This window comes from Protobothrops mucrosquamatus, unplaced genomic scaffold (assembly GCF_001527695.2).
Source record: "Protobothrops mucrosquamatus isolate PMUCROS unplaced genomic scaffold, P.Mucros_1.0 scaffold33, whole genome shotgun sequence".
Classification (NCBI taxonomy): domain Eukaryota; kingdom Metazoa; phylum Chordata; class Lepidosauria; order Squamata; family Viperidae; genus Protobothrops; species Protobothrops mucrosquamatus.
In genome coordinates this window covers 2,231,132-2,255,236 of record NW_015386417.1, presented here as the reverse complement: position 1 = coordinate 2,255,236, position 24,105 = coordinate 2,231,132, and the positions used below count along the sequence as shown (strand labels likewise).

Sequence of the window (24,105 nt, the reverse complement as noted above, 5' to 3'; positions counted from 1 at the left end):
CTACTGTGATATTGAATGGTTTGCCTTGGATTCGAACTGAGATCATTCTGTCATTTTGGGGATTGTATCCCAGTATTGCTTTTCCTATTCTTTTATTGACTATGAAGGCTACTCCATTTCTTCTGAGGGATTCTTGCCCGCAGTAGTATACCTGATGGTCATCTGAGTTAAATTCACCCATTCCTGTCCATTTTAGTTCACTGATTCCTAAGAAGTCAATGTTCAGTCTTGTCATCTGTTGTTTGACTACGTCTAGCTTGCCTTGATTCAAGGATCTTACATTCCAGGTTCCTATGGAGAAAAGATCTTTACAGCATCGAACTTTCTTTTCACCACCAGATATATCCACAGCTGAGCGTCCTTTCGGCTTTGGACCAGTCGCTTCATTCTTTCTGGCGTTACTAGTACTAGCCCTCTGCTCTTCCCCAGTAGCATATTGGACACCTTCCAACCTGAAGGGCTCATCTTCCAGCGTCATATCTTTTTGCCTTTTAGTACTGTCCATGGGGTTTTCATGGCAAAGATACTGGAGTGGTTTGCCATTTCCTTCTCCAGTGGATCACATTTTGTCAGAACTCTCTGTTATTACCTGTCCGTCTTGGGTGGCCCTGCATGGCATAGCTCATAGCTTCATTGAGTTACGCAAGCCCCTTCGCCATGACAAGGCAGTAATCCATAAAGGGGTTTTTCGTCCTACCAGAAAGTTTTACTCAATTGAAACCTTCCTTTTAGTAATTATTTTCAGAGGACATGAAAAATAAGTATTTATTTCTCTTTATATAATGCACATTGTTTATAGCATCTTCCTACATTCTTTCAAGAGTTTTATAGGATAGAATATAATACAATAAAAGTTGGATTGCTGGCTGAATTTGACACAGAGCTGTTTATTCAAAATCATTGTAGACTCTTTCAAGATTTCCTTAAGTTTAGAAAATTACTGTTATCATAAAGTACCTCAAAAGGATACTAACCTATCTGAATACACTTCAAGGATGCTGCTGGCCAAGTTTCCCTTGAAATATACAATTTATAACAATGACCTCTAAAAGGAATCCAAGATATACGGCTGTTTTTTGAGGCTTGGCATTTTCCTGGCAATTGTGGAATCTCAGTTGGCACCACGCCTGTTATGAAACAAATAGGTTTTCTTTATTTTAAAAAATGCATATGCAGGCAACTAGCCAGTAAGGAAAGTATTAATAAGCAGTATAGATAATAACTACAATAAAATAATACAGTAAGATATAACATAAATTTGTTATTTTCTCTTTGGCACTCATTAGACACCTCCTGTTTTTAAAAGTTTAGCTTATCACTTTGTTGATATAGGTAATCCTCAATTTATGACCATGATTGAGCCCCAAATTTATGTTGCTGAGACAGTTGTTAAGTAAATGTCCTCCTTTTTATGACCTTTCTTATAACAGTCTTTAAGTGAATCTCTGCAATTGTTAAGTTAATATCACGGTTGTTAAGTGAATCTGGTTCCCCATTTATCTGGCTTGTCAGAAGGTGAACACATGACCCAGGATACTGTAACCATGATAAATATGAGTCAGTTGCCAAGCATCCTCATTTTGATCACGTGACCATGAGGATGCTATAACGATCATAAGTGTGAAAAATGTTCATGTCACTTTTTTCAGTGCCGTTGTAATTTCGAATGGTTACTAAATGAACTGTTGTAAGTTGGGAACTATCTCTATATGCCACTTTTAGTAATTAAGCACTAACTGAAATTAAAATTAAAATATAAACTCTATTAAAATGGACATATTAATTTACTTACCATTATATCTCTCGCAAACAGAGAAGTATTTTTCACTGCAATTTCCTGTTTTCCAATAACCATCAATGCCTAGATAGACACAGGCTGTTTTATGCATTGGTTCTTCAGCAGCCCAATTAGTGTACACTAGCCTCCAGTTACTTACCCACTTGTACACACCATTACTCTAAAACCAAAGTGCGTAAGGAAATGCAAAAAAACATTTTATTCATTTAATTTTAGTATAGCTAATTGTCACCTAATAACTCTAACTGGGACAGGAGTTTTACATTGCTAAGCAAAGCACTCATTTAGTGAAACATGGTGTGACAACATCACTTATCTTTTTTTTTTTTTTGAAAATTTTATAACATTTTACGACTCTTTTAGACCCATATCCAGTTAATAAACACACTAATAATAACATCATACTAACAATTAAAAATAATAATAAGTAAACTGTTATAACATTTAAACAACAATAATGGTCTATAATCTACTCTATTATTAATATAATAAATTGCTCCCTAAACAAAATCAATCAAAGAAGAGAAAAACCTTATTCATTCTTCTTGCAGTTAGATTAAAAAACAGAAAAAAAATTTCTTATTTCCAAAATTAATATCTCAATTCCTACGTCCAGATTATTAAGTACTCTCTTTATCATTTAAGCAACAATAACATTCTAAACTTCACTAAAAAAAACAAACCACTCTTTTAGACCCATATCCAGTTATTAAACACACTAATAATAACATCATACTAACATTTAAAAATAATAATAAGTAAACTGTTATAAACAACAATAATAGTCTAAAATTCATAATCTACTCTATTATTAACATAATAAATTGCTCCCTAAACAAAATAAATCAAAGAAAAGAAAAGAAAAAAACATCCTTCCACAGCCTTATTCATTCTTCTTGCAGTTAGATTAAAAAACAAAAAAAAAATTCTTATTTCCAAAATTAATATCTCAATTCATACGTCCACATTTTAAAGTACTCTCTTTCTTGCATCTATAAGCTGCACGGGTCATTCTTTAAGTTTTCTGATCGTCTCTAACTTGTTGCTTAATTTCATCTTGATCTTGTGATTTTGTCGCACTTGATAATAGTATAACTCCTTCAACCGCTTAATCTTCATAAATTCCTTCCTTCCTGATATCTTGTCGGACAAAAGGGCAAAATCTTTTCTTCTTCTAAATACTTTGAGTGGTATTTTCTGCTTATAAAAAAGCTGAATGATTCCATTACGAATTGATTTTCTAGAAGAGTAGATAACAACATCTCTTGGAAGATTTTTCTCTCTTGCAACCCATAAATTAATTCTATAATTTTTTTCCATTTCTCTCATAATATCTTCGGGCTGACAATTCAGAACCATAACCAAATCTGCTGCATCCTCTTCCTCCGATTTCTCTCGAGGATTTTCTCTTATTATCAAAGCATGTTCCAATTCTCTATATTGTGACATAACAACCTCATTTTCAATTAAATCCACATTTTCCTCCATTTCCAGTTCAAATTCCAAACTTTCAACATATTCCTCTACTTCCTCCTCCCCTCCATCAACACATTCTTCATGACATGCCAAGCCTTGAAAGGCAAACAATAAATCTTTTCTCATCTCTACATTTTTCTCTTCAGATTTCTTATCAATAATTTTCTCCATATCCATTTTAATCTGTCTTACATTGTCTTTCAATACATCCTGTATCTCTTTCAATATAAATGCTAAAGTTAGGCGGGGAGGCGGAGGCGTATCAAGTTTTGGTTGCTGTGATGTTAAAACAGCTGCAGAGGAGATCGTGCTTTTCTGAGAAGCAAAAAATCCCACACGTTTAGAGGCCATTTTACTTTTCTCTTTCATAAAATCTTATAAAAATCTTAAAAGAAAAAAATCTAACAGTCTTATAAAAACCTCAAACAACAATGGAGGAGGAGTAGTTGCCCAAACAATCCAAAGTAGCTAAGTCTGTTACAATAAAATAGTCCAAAAGAAAGTTTCCAAAAAGCGAAAGTCTCCTGTATTTCCAGAAAATGAAAGTCTCATAAGTTTCAATCAAACGAAAAGAAACACCCTTCCACAGCCATATTCCTTCTTCTTCAAATTAGAATAAGTATAAAGAAGATTCCAGAGTTAAAGTCCCGTTTCAAACAGTTTTCAAAAAAATCCTGTTAGGCTCTGTCTGCATATTAGATTCTACTCACAGTCATTAATTTCCTAAAGCAGCAGAGATTAGATGCGCGTCTGGCTTCGTTCTATTGAACGAAGGAGCCCGAAGCACAGAGAAGTCCCCGACTCTGGGGGAGCTCACCTAGCCCTCACAGCTGGAAAAATGCGAAGGCTAAGGAGCTCTACCCCTATCAGGGAAGCTCACCCCCTCCCCTTTGCCCGGGGAGGGGGATTGAGCCGCGGAACAGCTGTTCCTGCGGCTCTAAAGTGTCCTCGGGGCAGGCAGCTTCGGAGAGAAGCTGCCATCGGCGCCGCGATCCAACCAGAAGCCCCGACAACATCACTTATCAACAGCAGTCCTGGTAGTCCTGGTTGTGGTCTTTAGGTGATGACTGAACCACCATTAGGCAACAACCTCACATTTTTCCTACTCTGCCACATACAGCTCTGCTTCAACTTCCCCTACATTCTCTCCACCCCCTGCAATTTTGGCTACTTCCCACTCCACCTCTGCTCCATCACCACACCTCCACAACAACCTCGCAGAAGGCCAGCAGCTGTTTCAGCCAGATGTGCCTTGTCAGCCATGGAATGAAAAAATCAGGGAGGGTCGGCTCAGGACAGTGAGGGATGGGCAGGGATGGAGTCCATGCCAAAAGGACAGGGGAGAGTTAAAGAGGTAGGGGGAGCTGGAGCGCTTTCTGCTACCCTGAAAGTGGTCAGGCTGCCAAAAACCTGAATTTTGATCACGTGACCCCAGGAGTATTGCAATTTGAAGACCATCCATAACTATCATTCAGCACTATCATAACTTCAAGTGGCCACTGAATAAATGCTTGTTAAGTGAAAACTACCTGTACCCCTTTTTCATTGCCAACTGGACTCCATGTCCTCTTCCTTAACTGTGAGAAAAGCCACTCAGAGTTACTTAAATGGGAACAATATAAATCTTTTACAGAAATGAATCAATTCTATGAAAGCATTTAGTCTTCAAGGTCCATCTAGAAAATTGTTGCATATATGTCACGTCAAGTGCCTCATTTAGTGATTGTTGGCAGTGACAGCAGTGATGAAAAAATAACTTTATCAGTAAACTTTGCATTTATGACCTTTGCAGATCAGTAAAAACAAAGGAAAGCGGAAAAAAAGATCATAAGCAGAGTTGCAGTTTCACTTAGCAACCTCTTTGTTTAATAATAGTGTTGCCAGTCCCAAATATGGTTGCTAAACAGGGACCTCCTGTAACCATAACACTTTCTAGTCTCAGAAATCCATTTTTGAATTCCTTATCTGTGTGACAATGTTTCCAAGTATACAATCTATACCTATATATCTATATCTATATCTATATATATAAATAAAAAAGTAAATGTTCATTTGTTCAAAATCTTAAATCTCCGAAAGTTCTTCACCAATTGCTTTGAAATTTTGACACAACATTGTATTCAAATACGCGCGTGTTTTTATATACCTATATTATATAGATGTCACACCTGTGACAGGTAAAAACATGCTTTTTGAAAAACAGTGCCATCTGTTGGACGTAAAAGCAACACACGCTGTTACCAGACTGAGCCACAGCAACGCGTGGCCGGGTACAGCTAGTTTTAAATATAGGACTTCATTGTGAACGTGTAGATTTTGTTCTTACCTCTTTGCTGCTTAGTCCAATCCATATAGGTTCCTTATATTTGAGCACCTGCAGCCATATGAATGATTCTGAATAAGGGTCTACAATGCTGGCAAGTTTTGAATTTTCAGATTCACATTTCTTCCTTGCTTCTTCCCAGGTCATCTTGGGACTAACCATAGAATAGCTGCTATTTCCATAACTGATAAAGTGAGATGCTGGAACTGTTGGTTCAAAGTAAGGCGATGGACCTATTTTTTAAATATATATATATATGTATATCAGTCAAGACTGCCCTCAGTTCTAAAAATGAATACTGCTTTTATTTGATTCTGAAAAGCCTTAATATTTAATTTCTATCTTTTCTTAGAATATCCTCTCAATTCCATACCATGACAACACTTCATACAAAGTCAAGAGCACATTAAACAAATAGGTACAGTGAATCACTTTAAGGAGACCTTCTTGAAGTATAATATTACATGTATATCTTTATTTAGAAATATATAAAGAAATGGCTTCCAATATTCTTCACAGCAGTTATCACTACATACATATGCTTAACCTCTCTCTCTCTCTCTCTCTCTCTCTCTCTCTCTCTCTCTCTCTCTCTCTCTCTGAAGTTACTGTATTGCACTTCTTTCTAGAATCTGCCCTATCTATTCATCAAAATCATAGCTCACAAATTCACTTTTTAAAAATTCCGATACTGATCTGTAGAAGATAATCTAAATTACATGTCCTTATTCTCTGAAACTGAATTATTATCCAAGACTTCTATAAACTTACCAGTGTTTTTTTGGCAGATGTAGGTCTTCTTATCAGGACAGGATCCAACTCTCCAATATCCTGCAAGCCTTTCAGGTTTTCTCGGCATAAAAACACAGTCCCCCTACAATGTTTATGCACAGCAAGAAAGCCAAATACAATCACTGGTATCATGATTGGAACAGTCTTTCTGGAACCCCTCCTTTATAATCTCCAAAAAAGAAGAACTGTGTTTTTCTGTTTCTGGTAGCTGCATAAAATGATCCCCATACAAGAATCTGTCATTTGTCATTATTTGTCATTAGAGTCTAACACATAAACATCCTGAAGCATATACAATAGAAGCCTATTGAGCCTCCATCATTGGATGAAATCTTTTCTTCAAAGGAAGATGCTTCAACTGGCTATGGTATAGAACGGAAGGGATAGAAAGTAGTCAGTGGGCTCTAGCAATAGCCTTCAATAAATCTTTGTAATCATGGTACTTTATGAATGTTAATGGATAACATGCTAAAGTTGTGCAGAACATGCTGTCTTAGACAGACATCTCTTCCCAAAAGTCCCAGTGTGCATGTTCACTCAGGGCCACTATGTTTCTTTGACAATCCCAGCAAAAGTGATGTCTGCACATACACAATCATGTAGACAAACTGGAGAAACCTTCAAAGATATCACACTGGGCCTAGGCCCCAAGGTGGAAAAGGAGTTCTTTGCTCATGTCACAAAGCTTTACCTTTTGGGATACTGTGCATAGCTCATTGCATACATCAAAGATAAGCAACCATGAGAATGAAATAACTGCTGTGAATCTGAAAGCTGTAGCAAGCTTTATGTATAATGCATTCTAAACCTGGCAGTGCCATTTCTTCTCCATAATTATTTTAATTTAATATATTTTTATTTCTATAGATTTTTTTATTTTAAATTTCATTTTACTGGATCTTTTTTTCTTTAAGTGAGTGTTGGCTATAATAAAATTCTCCTAAAAATAATAATATGCATGGCATATTTTTCGTTCATACGTAGAAAAACAGGAATAACACTGAATTTTTTTCAGTATTATATCACCCACTGTTGATGAGGAGAAAGTATAGCAAACTTTATTTAACAAACAGAAAAGATCTGAAATATCACCCTAAAGGTAGAACTCAACCTCTTATTTTATACTTTAAGGTATGCAGTTTGCCTCTGAAAATCCCATAGAAGATTTCAGACAGGGTGCTCCTAAGCTGCACATTCTGCCTCCTTTGCCTAGGACAAGCTAAATACTTGTGGTAAACAGAAGTTTAGTGTAGACCAGTGGTGGCGAACCTATGGCATGCATGCCGGAGGCGGCACTCAGAGCCCTCTCTGTGGGCACGCACGCCATCACCCCAGACCCACCTCCCCCACGGCCCCCTCCTCACCAGAAGCCCCCCAGGAGGAGAGTTGACCCTGAGCATGGTCCGTGTGGAGCAGCGCAGCCAAGGACATGGCAGCCAGGCTGTGGGGACAAGACTGTGCCCATGCGCCCCGTCATGCACAGATGATGCTGAGGGGCATGGGTGAAGGGCGTGGCTGCCATAGCGCTGCTGGGCCACCGGGGTGATTTACTGTGGTGGGCTGTGGAGGTGGTGGGTGGCCTTGCGGGGGAGTGGGGGCAGAGCAGGGGCAGAGTGGGCGGAGTGCGGAGGAGGGTGGTGAGGAGGCAGGGGCGGTTTTGGGGCACTCAGTCTCTAAAAGGTTTGCCATCACTGGTGTAGACAGTTGCAGGAAAGTTGGGTCAAAGGGAGTTAAATCTGAAACTTGATACATTCTCCTAGTGAAACTCTTATCCAGTGGTAGGATTCAAATATGTGAACAACCGGTTCTCTGTGTGGATGTCACTTCCGGAAGTCCATTCTGGGCCTGGGCAACAAAAAATTAGCTACCGTTTCTGCCGAACTGGGGCGAACTGATTCCCACCACTGCTCTTATCCCATTGGCAATTTGAAAAAAAAAAGATAGAAAGGGACTTTTGAGAACAACTTTACACTATAACCACCTAATTTAATTAGTGTGTTTTCATGCTTAAATCATATTCTGAGCTCAAATGTTTCAAATTACTTTCCCCCCCAATAAGGGCTCTTTATAATTTCTTCACAATCATAATGCTTATTCTAGATCCTATTTATTTATTTATTCATTGGATTTATGCGACTGGCCATTTCACAAAAAAGGGACTATTTTCTATATATATTCTATATCATTGCAAGAATTCAGCATCAAGGATATTAACTACACCTTTGCAGGGAAATAGAACAGAAAAAAACAAGTTGGACTTACACTGAATATTTGAGGTGACCCTTTAGCCCAATTTGTAAAATAGACTCCACTTCCATCAGTCCAGAGGAAACGTCCCTCTGAATTCTTATCAGTCAATCCAATCCAAGTATCACCAGAAGCACTTTTTAAATGCACTGTGAGAAAAGCTGCGTGGAAATACAGATATATTTCACAATAAAGTATTGGGCAGGTTCTTAACTTATTATATTTTATTTCATCTTTTAGAAGTTTACTTTGATTATACCAGATTTTAAAAAGTGCCTTGTTGTAGCAGACCAAACTCTGCTAATATACAATCTTTAAGACAGCCATCATTTCTATATTCTCATCTTAAGAACCTTCCAGGCACAATTTGGAAGAATGTCAGGCAAAAAATGTAAGGATACAATTTAGTCCTTTGCTTTAAACTGCTGCCATAAATTGGGTTATTCAGATTGTAGCTTCCATCTCATGTTCTGATGCTTTAGTAGTTAAGAACCATGCCCATTCCTGTTGGTTGCCAGTGTTTTGGGAAAAGAGTTGTTCAGATGCTGATTAGCTGAAGCTATAGGATAAATCCAATTTTCCTCCTTTAGCTAGCAAGATATCTTCTGGATATCTCTAGAACAGTCACTAACTTTGTTGTAATTGCTATTGCTATGAAATGCCTGGTTTTTTTTAGCCAACTTGGTATGTTAGCTATGTTGGTGTGATTATGGTTGTCCAATCTAGCAAACCCTGGGTGGGTCCTCTAAAACAGTAAAAACAGTTAAAAACATGAAATAGCACAGACAGGTCCAACCAAATCAATGAACAATAGCAATAATATGAAACTACAACAGGGGCCGCACAAATTCACTACCGCAGGCCTGGGGTCAGAGCCAGGATTGAAGGGCTCTGGACTCAGTGCTGTCAATAGCTCTAGGGAGCTGCTGTTCCAGAAAGTGGGGGATGCAAAAGAAAGGGCAAAATTCTTCAGTCCCACAAGATAACAATATTTAATAAAAGAGATGTGGAGTGATGCCTCCTGCCAGAAACAATTCAATATAAGCAGTCCCACAGATAGCCAAGCCCTATGCCATGAAAGGCTTTATAGATGATCACCAAGCACTTAAACCATGCCTGGAAGCCGACTGGCTCACATAGCAATAACAGCATATGGATATAAGGGTAAATGTCTGTTATTGCTTGCACTTCTGCATTTTTGAACAATCAGTAGTTTTTACATGGTCTTCAAGGGTGGCCCCATGTAGGACACATTGTCCAGGGTGTGAAGAATCCTCCGCAGGCTGTTCTGGCCTAAGAGCACAATTGGCACACAAGATAAACCTGTTCAAAGGCCCCCTGGCTGAAGGGTCAACCTGCTGTTCAAGCAAGAGCTGTGAATGTAGAGGACCCCCAAGTTGGACAATAGTTTTGAACGAGACTTTTGAATGCTTTTAAACAATCTGGCAAATCTTGTAATTGCTTTTAACTAATATGTAACTCATACATTATTGCCAATGCGCACTTTTTATGTTATTGTAAAATTACTTTAGAATCTTATTGCCTTTATATTTTCAGCATGGCAACCTTTGAGTTGAGAATAGCTAAGAAGGGATATGGAGTCATAGAAAAGGAGCATATCTTAAAGATTGCAGCAACATTTTAATATCGTCCAGCTGCTCCCATGTGGCAAAAGTTTATATAAACTGGAGATTAGGAAAGAAGATTGGGCATAGTAATTCCTATAACGGTAACTTGAGAAGAGATTCCTGAATTTTAAAAGAAATATCAAGCTTACATAATCAATATGGTTTAGAGCAAGGCTTTTCAACCAGTGGTACGGTTGAAGGTGGTACACGACCATCCTAGAAAAGTGGTAGCGGGGGAGGGGAATGAGCTGAACGGTGGCAGCACCGCATAAGCCTGAGCGAGAGATGGCTGGAGCTGCAGGGCTGTCAGGGCTCAGCAAAAGCGCCAGGATCAGCACTTCTTCAGGGCTGTCAGGGCTCAGTGGAAGCGCCAGGATCAGCTCCAGGCTCCAGCTGGAGCTTGGCGCTGATCCTGGCGCTTCTGCGAGCCCAGAAGAAGCACCAATCAGCTGGAATGCTGCAGCATCTCCAGGGTCTTGTGATTTACATTCAGATGCTTGGCAACTGATTCATATTTATGATGGTCACAGTGTCCCAGGGTCATGTGAAGTGACCAAAACCTGCTGCAACCATCCAGCAGATGGGGGGAATAAAAACCAAACATCCCCCCACCCCACCCCACTCCCACTGCCAATCCTCAACAAAAATGCTCACAACAATGAAAACAGACAGGAGGAAGAGCGCCGCTGAGTGGGCAGGCAGGTGTCTTGCTCGGCTGTGGCTTGGGGGCACTTTTTTCAGTGCCATTGTAACTTTGAACAGTCACTAAGCGAATTGTTGTAAGTCAAGGACTACCTGTACTTCATCACTTTTTCCTTTTTTTTTTTTTTTTTTGGTCATCAAGTTTTTGATACCTTGATAGGTGACTTGTGGTACTCGGATATTGCCTAAAAGTGGTACAATGGGTGAAAAGGTTGAAAAGCCCTGGTTTAGAGAAGTGACTGTACCTTGAACAGCTTTGTTTGGTATACTAGCCAGGTTTCCTTCTAGGTTTCTGCAGTGATCCCGTGCAGCGCTCCAGTTTTTCTTCTCCTCTTCTCTGAAGCCAAATATTTGGAAGCACTAGAAGGAGAAAAATCCCTCCAAAAATCCATCAATCAAGAAAGGATTAAATAAATAAAAAGTAATAGAAACAATCAACATAGAATAATCAATCTTGAAATGAAATCAGAATTTTTAACAGAATTTAGAAAGTAATTCAGTAGTAATAAAATCAAATTCACCACTTTATTTAGGGAAAAATATAAGCAATAATAAAAGTTACGGCTTAACATATATAAATTTCCCTTCTGCTTTTTGTGACATAATTGACTTCTTAATGTTTTTGTATTGATGATAGTTATACAGCTATCCTACTGCCATCTTACTTCGGAAACATCCAGGAGACAGAGACTAATGAAAGAAAATGCTAAAATCTCAAAATCTTGGAGATGGCCCTGGAGATACCATTCAAGGAAGAAAGTCTTCAGATGACGTTGCTTATAGACATGTCTATAGTCACTTAGCAACCATTCACCATTATGAGGTAGCCCCCAAAAAGGGAATTTAAAGTTTTGATGACTGCCCCCTCCCCTCCTACATTAACCAGTGGAACAGCTTGCCATCAGAGATTTTTAAGAAGAGACTGGATAGTCGCTTGTCTGTAATGGTACAGGTTCTCCTGCTTGGGCAGGAGGCTGGACTAGAAGACTTCCAAGGTCCCTTCCAGCTTCTATTCTATTCTATTCTATTCTATTCTATTCTAGTCTAGTCTAGTCTAGTCTAGTCTAGTCTAGTCTAGTCTAGTCTAGTCTAGTCTAGTCTATAGTAATGGATCACATTTTGGGCACTTGGCAATGAGCCAACACTTACAGACATTTGCAGTGACCATGATTTATTTATTTATTTATTTTGCTGAAAACTGATGTTTACATTCATTTTTTGGCCAAAAAAAAAAAAATGCCCATGAAGATATTTCTTGCTGATTTACCTGGGTTCACTCAGAAGTCTAAAAAGACACTGGCTACCTATACCAATCTCCATGTATTTAACATACATATTGCCTTTAGGATGTTTGAACAGGGATACTATCTCAAAATATTTAAATTAACTACATCAGTTACCTTGTCATTAAACCAAAGCCAGCCTTTACTGCACCCTTTTGGAGTTGCAGGTAATGTGGGAGCTGCAGTTGTACGGACGGAGCTATTGTGTCTCTCGCAGATGAAGCTATTCTCAGCACCACAGTTTATATCATTCCATACACCTGGTCAAAGAAGTTACATTATCATCTGGGAAGATTAAATTATTTTTAAAATAAATAGCAACAAGTTAGATATATGTTGCAACCGAAATAGTAATAGTGCAAAGTGCAATCGTACATACTGGAATCCTACAGTACATGTGAAAGAATAGACTTAGTTCTCACTTACTGACCACTCGTTCATATCCTGATCAGATAACTGTTAAAAACATGACTTTTTATTGTACTTGCCTGAATCATAATACATAACTACACAGTGTTCATCATCATTGGCAAAGTTGGGTTCACCGGGGGCCCAGGCTTCATATGTCACTGGAGTTCCATCCATCCAGCTGAAGAAAAATATTTAACAGTCATCTATGGTGCTCTGAACTCAAAACAACTCTTGGAAGCTCAAGAAGGGTGTTCCAAGGCTTTTTAATGTTTCTTGCACTTCAATTATTCAATCTCTATATTATTTAGATAAAATATTCCAGCCAGTATTAACCATGTAAAGCAATAGTAACTGAAAGAATATAACCAAAATGGTACAGTGTGCTAACAAGTATTGAGAAATTACAGATAGTCCTTGAGTTACGATGGAACTTAGAACTCAGATTGCTGTCTCTAAGAAATGTGGCTGTGAAGTATGATGGGGTGTGATTTCATTGCTTAGCAATGGCAATCCAGGGAGTCCCAATTGTGATTGTAACCCCAAGACAGGCAAATTATTAAATGAGAAGCAGAGGCAACAGTGGGCTTGGGAAGGCCCTCGGAGCCCTGATGCAGACCAGACCTGAGTTGAGCATGTGCTCACAGAGTCTGGGGAAAGTGGATATTGGTGTGTGTACAGTATAGGAAGGCTGGGGAAAGAGGACAGCGTATCTATATATATGAGTATAGGGAGACCGCAGAAGAGGGCTCAAGGTGCATGAGTGCATATGTGCATGTCTGCATTGCAGAGAGGCAGGGAAAAGAGAGGGTGGAGTGCATGTATGTGGGTGAGGGAGGTTGGAAAATAAGACTCTGGTTGATGTGTGCCTGTCTGCTATCACAGGAGGGCCCAGAAAAGAAGATCACTTGTCAGTGCATGCATATTTGCTTGCACAGAGAGGTTCAGGAAAAGAGGCTACTGGTGAATGTGTGCTTATGTGAGCACGGGAAGGTCCAGGAAAGGAGGGCACAGGTAGGTGCAAGTGAACAAGTGAACAAAGGCACACTATGTGTGATCAAAGAAAAGAGGCAGGGGGACGTAGAGACTTACCAGAGCTATTAGCGACCTTCCTTGCTGGCTTTCCCATTGAGTATTCTTGTGGTAAGCTAGCTCAGATGGTTGGCAATGATCACATGACCATGGGATGCTGCAACTGGCAAGCTGCTTGCCAAGGACCCAAATTTTGTTCATGCGTCCATGGAGGCACTATGTCAACCAGAACTTTGAGGACTAGTTGTAAGTTCCTTTATTCGGTGCCATTCTAACTTTGAAACGTTGCTGAATTAATGGCCGATATATATTCAAGCATCAGATTGTCAATTATCTAGATATTAATGGATTTTTTTAAGACGAATATTTATTTTTGGCTTCCTATTTCAGTGAATGGACTTATGAACAACCCAATTATAAAGATATTTAAATAGATTTCCGAGAAAGCACTTTTGCATTGAATATATTAGGAACTAACTGTGGTTAATTTAGATGCAAATAATTCTATTTTATATCAAAGAAGTATAACAAGTTAAGTGTTACACATAGCACCAGCTGACAAGCTTCTGTTCTATAATTGCAACACAGATAGTAAGTTATTGCAAGCAAAAAAAATCTAATCAATTAGTCTGTTAGTAACATCTATCATATATTTTTCCTTGCATATTGTAAAACTTTTAAATATCACAAGACAATGTGTAAATGTAGTAACCTCAGAAGCTAATATTAATTTTATTTACCAATGACTGGCATTTTTATCACCAAATCTTGTAATAATATGTTGAAAGCTTGGAAGATTCGCAACCTGCCTGTATATGGTGTTGGTTTCTTAGGCTGGTCTACCTTGTTGGAACTCACACAACCTGAACATAATGTTTATCATTGAATGTAAGGAAAAAGCTCTCCTAGACTTCTCCACTCAACAGAAGAAATACTCTGAACATTCTCGTTTAGGGTCATGTGGCTCCATGCTCCTTGGTGAACCACTTTCTTGGTTCACAGATGGGCTATTAGTAAAAAATTGAAGAAATACTTATCTTAAGAAACTGAGAGATAACAGAATAGAGTTGAAAGTGACCTTGGAGATCTTCTAGTCCAATCCCCTACACAGGCAGGAAACCCTATACCAGAAGTGGGAAATGATGGCCCTTTTATGACTTGTGGACTTCAACTCCCAGAATTCCTGAGCCATCCCTGCCCTATACCATTTCAGACAAATGGCCGTACAATCTCTTCTTAAAAACGTCCAGTATTGGAGCATCCACAACTTTTGGAGGTAAGTCATTCCATTGATTAATTGTTCTAACTGTCATAAATTATGTTCCAAAGTGAAAGCATTACCTAGAGTTCCGATTTTTTTAATCTTATTGGTTTCCTTTTCAACAAATCTTGCTAAAGAAAGCCCTGTCATAATCTTGCTTTCATCAAAAGTTGGTTAGGCACTTAACAAATTCTTCCTTATTCATATTTATTCTATTTTACTATAAAAAAATAATTTCAAAACAGAATTCATTTCATGCTGCAGAATTTGTTAATCATTTTATATATCTTGTGCATCTGGTGATGAAGTTATCAATAATGTTATCAATGAGGATGATGTTCAAGAAAATTAAAGAAGGAAGTGAGAATTTTGGTGTCTTTCTGAACATCAAAAAGATCGAACTTATGATCACTGCAAGGAATGGAAATATCAAAATACAAATAGATGGTGAAGAGATAGAATGCATGAAAAAAAAAAATCACTTTCCTAGGATCACAGATCACTCAAAGCAATAAACGCAGCCCAGAAATAAAATGTTGGGATTGCACTGGGTCACACAACAATGATGAACATGAGTCAAATATGAAAAAGCAAGGACATCAGCCTAGCAATCAAATGTAAGTTTGATTATGTTCTTTGTAGCTACCTATGTTTGTGAAAGTTGGACCTTAAAAGGCAAGATAGGAAGAAAATTGACTCTGAACCCTTATGCTGGAGAAGGCACAACTATTCATATTCAGGGCTTTTTTTCTCATAGAACTCCCAGAACGGAGTTCCGGCACCTTTTTTGAATGGAACCTTGTAGGGTAGGCAAGGCGGGGTGTATGACGTGTGTGAGTTCCGGCACCTTTTTGTTTTTAGAAAAAAAGCACTGTCCATATTCCTTGGATAGCAAAGGTGACTAACAAGCAAGTACTGGAGTCACAAAACTTTGTCTCACTTATTTTGGCCATGTCATGCAGGGGAATTCACTAGAAAAAGCAATTGGGTTTGGAAGAGTTAATGATAAAAGAAAACCAGGCTGCCAAAGAACACAGTGTCTGGATACTATCAAAGCTGTGACTGGATACTATCAAAGCTGATACCAGCCAGAGCACAACTGAAAGTAGTGCAAGATTGAAAGACATGGAGAGACCCAGCCCATACAATTGCCAAGAGTCGGACATGACTGAATGGATATCACCATCATCATTTATATATTTTGGTCACTTACCCGAACTTTTTGTCAAGACTCAAAATTAAACCAATATAAGAATCATAATAAATTCCATAGCGGACAGCCTAAAATGTAAAAGAAAAGGGAATAAAAATAGTTATTTACTGCTTTAATATAAAGTAATAAGATAGTGTACCAATGAATCTAATTCAGCTATTCTGCTGAGCATCAGAACCAATAATCCAACGTAGGAAAGAAATTTGACAAAAATATTCTTTGCAAATCATGTTAAATAGAGACAGCTAAACAGAAAATAAATGACATCATTTTGAAATATGCTCTGCTTTTTAACAATGTAGTACTTGAAAATTCATTTGAGTAAAAAGGTAGCGTCTACTCTAACTTATTATGTTCTTTAAATAATTGGTTTCCAACTAAATTGACTGTACTAAACTTCCAGAGATGTTAATTTAATGGCCATTATAATGCATATTTTATCCAAAATTTTAAAAGAAATTCTTCAGTTTCTGAAAATTTCTGGCTGTCATATCATATCATACACACTCACATGCACACAAACATGTATTATACATACACACATATATACACCCACACACATATATATATTCTGAAATCACTTATTTTTCATAGGTAATTATTGCATATATTTCTTACATATTTCCACAAAAACACTTTTTCTTGTTTACTCTCAATAGTAGTAAGATCACCACCATGTTGTTTGCAGAACTTCCGGGCTTTTTCTGCAGGCATTGATGTATTACTGAAATAATACTCATTGTTTTCAAATTCAATCCAGCCATCTTCAACTCTTTTATAAATATAATCTACAAAAGAAGAAGTAGAAGAAATGACACCTATCTGAGCAGTCCTTTTGCATCCATTACACAAAACCACAAAACAAACAGATGCTGAACTCTTCCATCCAAGATCTTCTGAATATGAACCTGCATACCCCAAAGACACATCCATATTATAGCTGGCAAACTGACTTCAGCTGAGTGCTTCCAATAACTGGAAGAGGCTTCTATGCAAATGTTCTAGAATACACAGAAGTCAACCCAGATATGCTAGGTTGAGGCTGCAAGACAAAGCATTGTAAAGCAAAAAGGAGACCATTTTAAATTCACTTTCAAAACTAGCTAGGGAGAGAAGTGGGTTGTTGCTTTATGCAACTGCTCATATCACTTGATTCAATCAAATCACTATCAAATGCAATCACTTTATCAAAGCTTTGTATATTTGGGAAAATTTTCTAAAAATTTCCAATGATTTTTTTATAGATATAAAAAGTGCCCTAGTTTTTAGTAACTCGTCTTTGGTTGTAGCCATATTTCTACGTATGTTTGGGAGGCCCCTATTCAATTATTGCCTGTGAAGAGAAGGTCAGTCAATGGCATCTTCCTTTCATTTAAAGGGAATCACAATGTCTGTAGTTTTAAACCATCCAGAGCCGGCATCTGGCTTTCTACAGTGCTCTGAGAAATTGGTTTGCTTACAAATTCAACCATCACACATCACATTTTAGCGATACTTCTCTATGCCATACAGCCAGATTTTGCTCAAAGCAGCCTGATTCAAATCAAACTAAATAAAATGCACAGCCATAGTTTCTAATACATATATTATAATATTTTTGACATTAAATTGCCCAACGTACCAAATTTGTTGCTTGGTTCTGGATTTAAGGGTGAACCTGCAAAACCAAGTATTTTAATTACAAGAGATTCAAACAAAACCAGATCATATTACATTATTCCATATTGCAAAAGGCAATTCTCAAAAAGTGAAATGTTCTACTATATTAATGTATGTCTACATTACATACAAGCAAATACAACCATAGAAATCTGGATCCCAGTTTTCCATAAGATTCAGATGACCTCCACTTTTGAAAGAGCCATGAAAATCTATATAAATACCATACAATTGCACTCATTTCACATGCTGGCAAGGTCATGCTCAAAATCCTACAAGCTAGGTTTCAGCAATATGTAAACTGAGAACTATCAGCAGTACAATCTGGATTTTGAAAAGGCAGAGGAACTAGAGATAAAATTGCCAACACTCGCTGGATTATGGAGAAAGCAAGGGAATTCTAGAAAAACATTAATGTCTGCTTCATTGACTATGCTAAAGCCTTTAATTGCATAGATCACAACAAACTGTGGCAAGTTCTTAAAGAGATGAAAGTACCAGAACACTTTATCTGTCTCTTGAGAAACCTGAATGTGGGTCAAGAAACAACAGTGAGAATCAGATAAGGAATAATTAACTAGTTTAAAATAGGAAAAGGGGTATGGCATGGATATTATCACCCTTATATGCAAGTATCTCATGCAAAATGTCAGGCTGGATGAATCACAAACCAGAATTAAAATTGCCGAGAAAAATATCAACAACTTAAAGTACGTAGACAATACCATTCTAATGGCAGAAAGTGAAGAGGAACTGAAGAGACTCTTGATGGAGGTGAAAGAGGAGAATGCAAAATTTGGATTGAAACACAATATTAAAAAAACCTAAGATCACAGCATCCAGTTCCATTACTTCCTGGCAAATAGAAGAGAAGAAATGGAAGCAGTGACAGATTTAATTTTCTTGGGCTCCAAGAGCACTGCACACAGTGATTATAGTGATGAAATTAAAAGACACTTGCTCCTTTGGAGGAAAAATATAGCAAACCTAGACAGAAAATTAAAAAGCAGAGACATTACCTTACCAACAAAAGTCCATAAAGTCAATACGATGTTTTTCCCAGTTAGTAAAATATGGCTGTGAGAGTTGGACCATACAGAAGGCTGAGCACTGAAAAATTGATCCTTTTGAATTGTGGTGCTGGAGAAGGCTCTCAAGAGTCCCTTTGACTGTAAGGAGATCAAATCACTCAATCCTAAAGGAAATAAACCCTGATTATCCTTTGAAAGGTCAGAAATTGAAGCTGAAGCTCAAATACTTTGGCCACCAAATGAGAAGAGAGGACTCCCTGGAAAAGAGCCTCAAAGAGTGGAAAAGATTGAAGGCAAAAGGAAAATAATAAAGGACGAGACAGTGTCTCATTAATTTGGGCAACTCCAGAAGACAGTGGAAGACAGAAGGGCCTGGGGTGCTATAGTCCATGGAGTCACAAAGAGTCAGATACAATTTACAGAATGAACAATGACAAAAGACAAATTAAGAATATTATCTCAGACCCACTGAACAATATCTTTCAAAGCTTCTGGAGCATCAGAAACTACCAGAGAATTGGACAAGAGGTGATGTAATTCTCATCTTCAAAAAAGGAAAAACAATGGTTCTAGGAAATTGCAGGCCTATCAACCTGAAATCAATACCTGGGAAGATGTTGGAAAAGTTAATCAAGCATCAGATCTGCAAACTTTTAGAAACAAGGAAAGCAATTTTTGGAAGCCAACATGGATTGGTCAAAAATAGATCATGCCTAAAACAAAGATCATACAGGATGCTAAAGAGAGAGGGGGATTAGGCTTTCCGGACTGGGAGCTATACTATCGAGCAGCGGCCCTGACATGGATTAGGAATTGGATTACTCTGGAAAACAAAAGATGTTTATATTTAGAGGGGCATGACCTCCAGCAGGGCTGGCATCGCTCACTTATGGACAAGAAAAAGTAGGAACTATCAATATTTCTTGAGACACAAAGTTCGGCAAGAACTCATAAAAAGCTGGAATATAGTTAAACGCCAACACTATACAGGAGTTCCAGGTTGGCTCTCACCATTAGAGAGCCAGGTTGGGTCTCACCAGGTTGGCTCTAACCATACCCCAACTTATACAGGCAAGATAAGGTTATTACATATAAAGATATCCTGTCAGAGGAAGGCCATCTAAAGCAAAGACAAGAGTTGAGACAACAGGGAATAGTTTTGGAATGGTGGTCCTATCTTCAGATGCAAGTGAAATATATGAAAGATAAGAAAGAGTGGGGAATTAATAAACGAGATACGGGGCTTGACAAAACATTACTAGGTTCGGAGAGAAAACAAATTATATATATATATAAATACATGTTAGAATATAAATTATATGAGGAGCAAGTCAAAGAAACGATGGTTACCTGGGCAATAGATTTGGGACATGCGATAAATTTAGACCAATGGCAGCAAACTTGGGAGCGTAACAACAAAATTACATTGGCGACATCCTACAAAGAAAATCTTTACAAGATGCTTTATAGATGGCTTCTGCCAACGGCCAGACTTGCAAAAATGTACAGTGGTTACTCACCAATGTGTTGGAAGTGTAAAAAGGAAAAGGGTACATTCTTTCACGTTTGGTGGGCTTGTAAAGAAGTACAGGTTTACTGGCTTAGGGTTTGGAAATGGATAATAGAAATGATGGGTCAAAAAACTCAATATAAACTAGAGACGTTTTTATTAGAAATATTAGAAAAAAATATAAACAAAGATGATATATATTTAATTATACATGTGATAACAGCGGCAAGAATCTTGTTTGCCCAAAACTGGAAAGCAACTGAAGTGCCTAGCGGAAACGCGTTAATAAGAAAAAATTTGTATTGTGCAGAATTGGATAAGATGACTAAAGAATTAAAAATTAAAAAAAATCAGGAGGAAACAGAATATTACCTAATTTGGAATAAATTTTACAAGTGGAGGGAAATAAGAAGGAAGTCGATAGAAGGGATATAAATAGAGGAAGATTACTAGAAATGTATAGCTGTATATATAACATTTACTCTGAACCCTTATGCTGGAGAAGGCACAACTATCCATATTCATCACTGGAGATTTTAAAGAAAAGACTGGAAGCCATTTGTCTGAAATGATATAGGGCCTCCTGTTTCAGCAGGGAGTTGGACTAGAAGACCTCCAAGATTTCTTCCAACTGTGTTATTCAGTTATTCAGAATAAACTACTTAAGAATGGATAGCATATTACCTCTTGTAATTTGACAAAACCAATCAAATAAGTGATGACAAGGTGCTGCTTTCCAGTATCCAGTATATGCCCATAGTGCTCTGCATTTTCTGTTTTCATCAGAAGACAAAGTAATAACTGGTTCATAGCTTACCTATAGTAAAAATTAAAATATATTTAGATATTTACTGTCTAAAAGACATCAATTTTAACACTGGGAAAAGGAAATATGTACCTTTTAATAATTTGGGTCTGCATGTTTGATGGGCTGTTAGCAAAACTTTACCAATGTGGTTCTGAGTACTGAAATTGAAGGAGTGGAGCTGGCATGTACTTTTCATATTAGCCTGATTCACTGATACATCATTTTTATATACAATATTTTAACACAAAACATGGCATAACTTTAAAACAGGAACTAGCAATGGTTATAACTTTTACAAGATATCCATATGGCTGTATTCTTATGTTGTCCAGAAATTCTGGGACAGATTCTTACAAAGCATCGTTGGTTGTGCTTTAAAGGTAGAGTGGGACAAGTAGAGTGGGACAAATGTTTGAAGGTAGGACAGGAAGCAATGGGTGGAGCTCATCAAATGGAGACCCAACCTGGAAATATGAATGGATTTTCTGACAATGAGAACTAGTAAGCAGTGGAATAGCTTCTCTTTCAGAGTTGTGGATGCTCTGTGATGGTATGAGGACTCCTATTTTGGCCAGAGATTGGACTGGAAGAGCTCCAAAGTCCCTTCCAATCCTATGATTCTCTGATTCTATGAATTATAAGAAATATATGTTTCCTATGCATGGCATTTTTTTAAAAAAAAAAATCTGTTTCTAGTATAAACTGCCCAGACTCATTCCAGAGTGAGGCAGTTGCAAAATCTTATAAAAAGATATGTGATGAGATGATGAGATGATGAGATGAGATGATGTGATGTGGTGATGAGAGGAGAGGAGGGGAGGGGAGTGAAGAAGAGGAAGGGAAGGGAGGGGAGAGGGCGAAGGGGACGGAGAGGGGAAGGGGAGGAGAGGAGAGGAGGGGAGAGAATAGAAGATATAAGATAAGATGAGCAAGGTAAAGGAAAGGTAAGGAAAGGAAAGGTAGGAGAGTTGAGGTGAGGTGAGGTGAGGTAAAGTAAGATGAGAGATCAGATGAGATGTGTCAGCAGAAGAGCGGGAAAATGAATGGTGTTATCTTTTCAGGTACTGGACACAAATGACTTAAAACTTTTGACCTAGAAATCATTTTATAATAAAAATATTATAAATAATTTAATTATGAATGATTAATAACATTAATAATCAAATTAAATTAACTTAATTATGAATTATTAGCTACCTTTTTATCTATATACCTAAGTGTAGTAAATTATGCAAACTTCTTAAAATGATTTCTGGGGGTTTAAATGGTTAACTTTAGATTTAAATTAACCATGCTTTGTTACAGTGCTGACTTTGTATCTTTCTTATTCTGAAATTCATAGTGACAGAGTTTAAGCAGAGACTTGACAGGACTAGCAGGACTACCCGATTCTGTAATAGCTTTGTTCCCTATGCCATCCATCTGGTGAACTTGCAAGATTCATTTTTCTCGCCATGCACATGTATACATAACCTGAACTAGACTGTCGTTTTTCTGTGTCATATAATATGTGTTTGTATATGCATAATTCTGTATTTATTTATTTATTTATTTATTTATTTATGTCATATTTATGTAGCATGTATCAGAGGTGGTGAACCTTTGAGGGATGTATGCAACAAAATTTCATTTTAATGTATGTCAATTAGTGTACATTTAAAGTGACAAAGTTATTATTCTATTCTATTCTATTCTATTCTATTCTATTCTATTCTATTCTATTCCATTCCATTCCATTCCATTCCATTCTATTTTCAAGCCCTTTCAAACTTCCCCATCTTGTTATCTTGTCTGTCTATCTCCACTTACAGATCATTGCAATTATAACCAGCTTATGTACCCATTTCCATAAAATAAAGTTGAAAAGTAAACAAAAAAAGGAATAGACCAATCACAATCTATGCCAGAAACAATATAGATACTCCTTGCTTAACACATAGTCATTTAATGACTGCTGGAAATGACAACAGACACCCCCCCCCCAAAAGATATTAAGGACCATGATGTTTGCTTAACAACTATGATCACATTCACTTTGCAACCGCTTCAAAAAAAGATCGTAACATAGGATATAGCCATAAAGTAACTTGCTCAATAGTCACAATGACTTACAACCCTAATTCTGGGCTCAGTTATGGTTGTAAGTTGAGGACTACCTGTAAACAAATTCAAGTCAACACTACTTTCTGAGAGGGAATACTTGATAACATTCCTTATCCTGAGATATTCTGAAAAACCAGACTGTAATCATCTTTCTAAAATCAGAAGTACTCAGGCCATATGGATCTCAAGGGGAAAGCTATTCCAAAGCAGGGGAGAAACAACCAAAAAAGGCTTATCTCTGAGATTACTGAAAACCTCAGTAGGAAGGGACTCAAATGAAGTCTGTTGCAACAAATCCTATGAACAGACATAAAGTCCTGGAAGAAGGGAGTCCCAAAGATATGTAGGGTTTCAGTTATGCAGGTTTTAAAGGTGAATATTCATTAACTTGGATTGCAGACTAGTAACAGTGCAGCTTTCATGTTGTATAGATGAATCATGACACACTCATTACTCTGGATCAATTTTAGCTTCTGTGTGGTCTTTAAAGGCAGCCCCATGTAAAGCACATTTCAGTAATCCAAATGAGAGATCAAGATGTATGTGACTGTAAATTATGTCTCCCATTCTAAGAAAGGTTTTAAATGACATACTAGATGGAGCTGGGCAAAAGTTCCTCCTTTTTATAATTGCCTCATGTACCTCAAGCAATAGCCATGAGCCAAGAAGGACAACATGCAAAAGGGAGCATGATTCCATCAATCATTAGAGATGAAATCTCCCTGACTCCAAACTGCTACATTGTGTTGGTATTAAGATCCCTAAAATCTTAAGTCTTCTCAATTTTAATTGTTTTTATGCTTATCTTGTTACCATTTTGTAAGTCACTCA

The 24,105-nt window shown here is 37.5% G+C and overlaps 1 protein-coding gene across 1 annotated transcript in view; it reads right to left on the bottom strand.

Annotated features, from left to right (window-relative positions):
- Window positions 1-24,105, bottom strand: part of LOC107283332 (macrophage mannose receptor 1) — a 63,482-nt gene that overhangs the window by 8,077 nt on the left and 31,300 nt on the right. The window contains exons 15-26 of the mRNA XM_015811224.2: window positions 21,048-21,180; window positions 17,785-17,820; window positions 16,782-16,951; window positions 16,164-16,231; window positions 12,738-12,838; window positions 12,367-12,509; window positions 11,212-11,326; window positions 8,652-8,797; window positions 6,369-6,471; window positions 5,601-5,830; window positions 1,793-1,958; window positions 975-1,127 (exon numbers count right to left, since the gene is read on the bottom strand). Coding sequence (XP_015666710.2) covers window positions 975-1,127; window positions 1,793-1,958; window positions 5,601-5,830; window positions 6,369-6,471; window positions 8,652-8,797; window positions 11,212-11,326; window positions 12,367-12,509; window positions 12,738-12,838; window positions 16,164-16,231; window positions 16,782-16,951; window positions 17,785-17,820; window positions 21,048-21,180 — 1,564 coding nt within the window. The remainder of the gene's footprint in view (window positions 1-974; window positions 1,128-1,792; window positions 1,959-5,600; window positions 5,831-6,368; window positions 6,472-8,651; window positions 8,798-11,211; window positions 11,327-12,366; window positions 12,510-12,737; window positions 12,839-16,163; window positions 16,232-16,781; window positions 16,952-17,784; window positions 17,821-21,047; window positions 21,181-24,105) is intronic.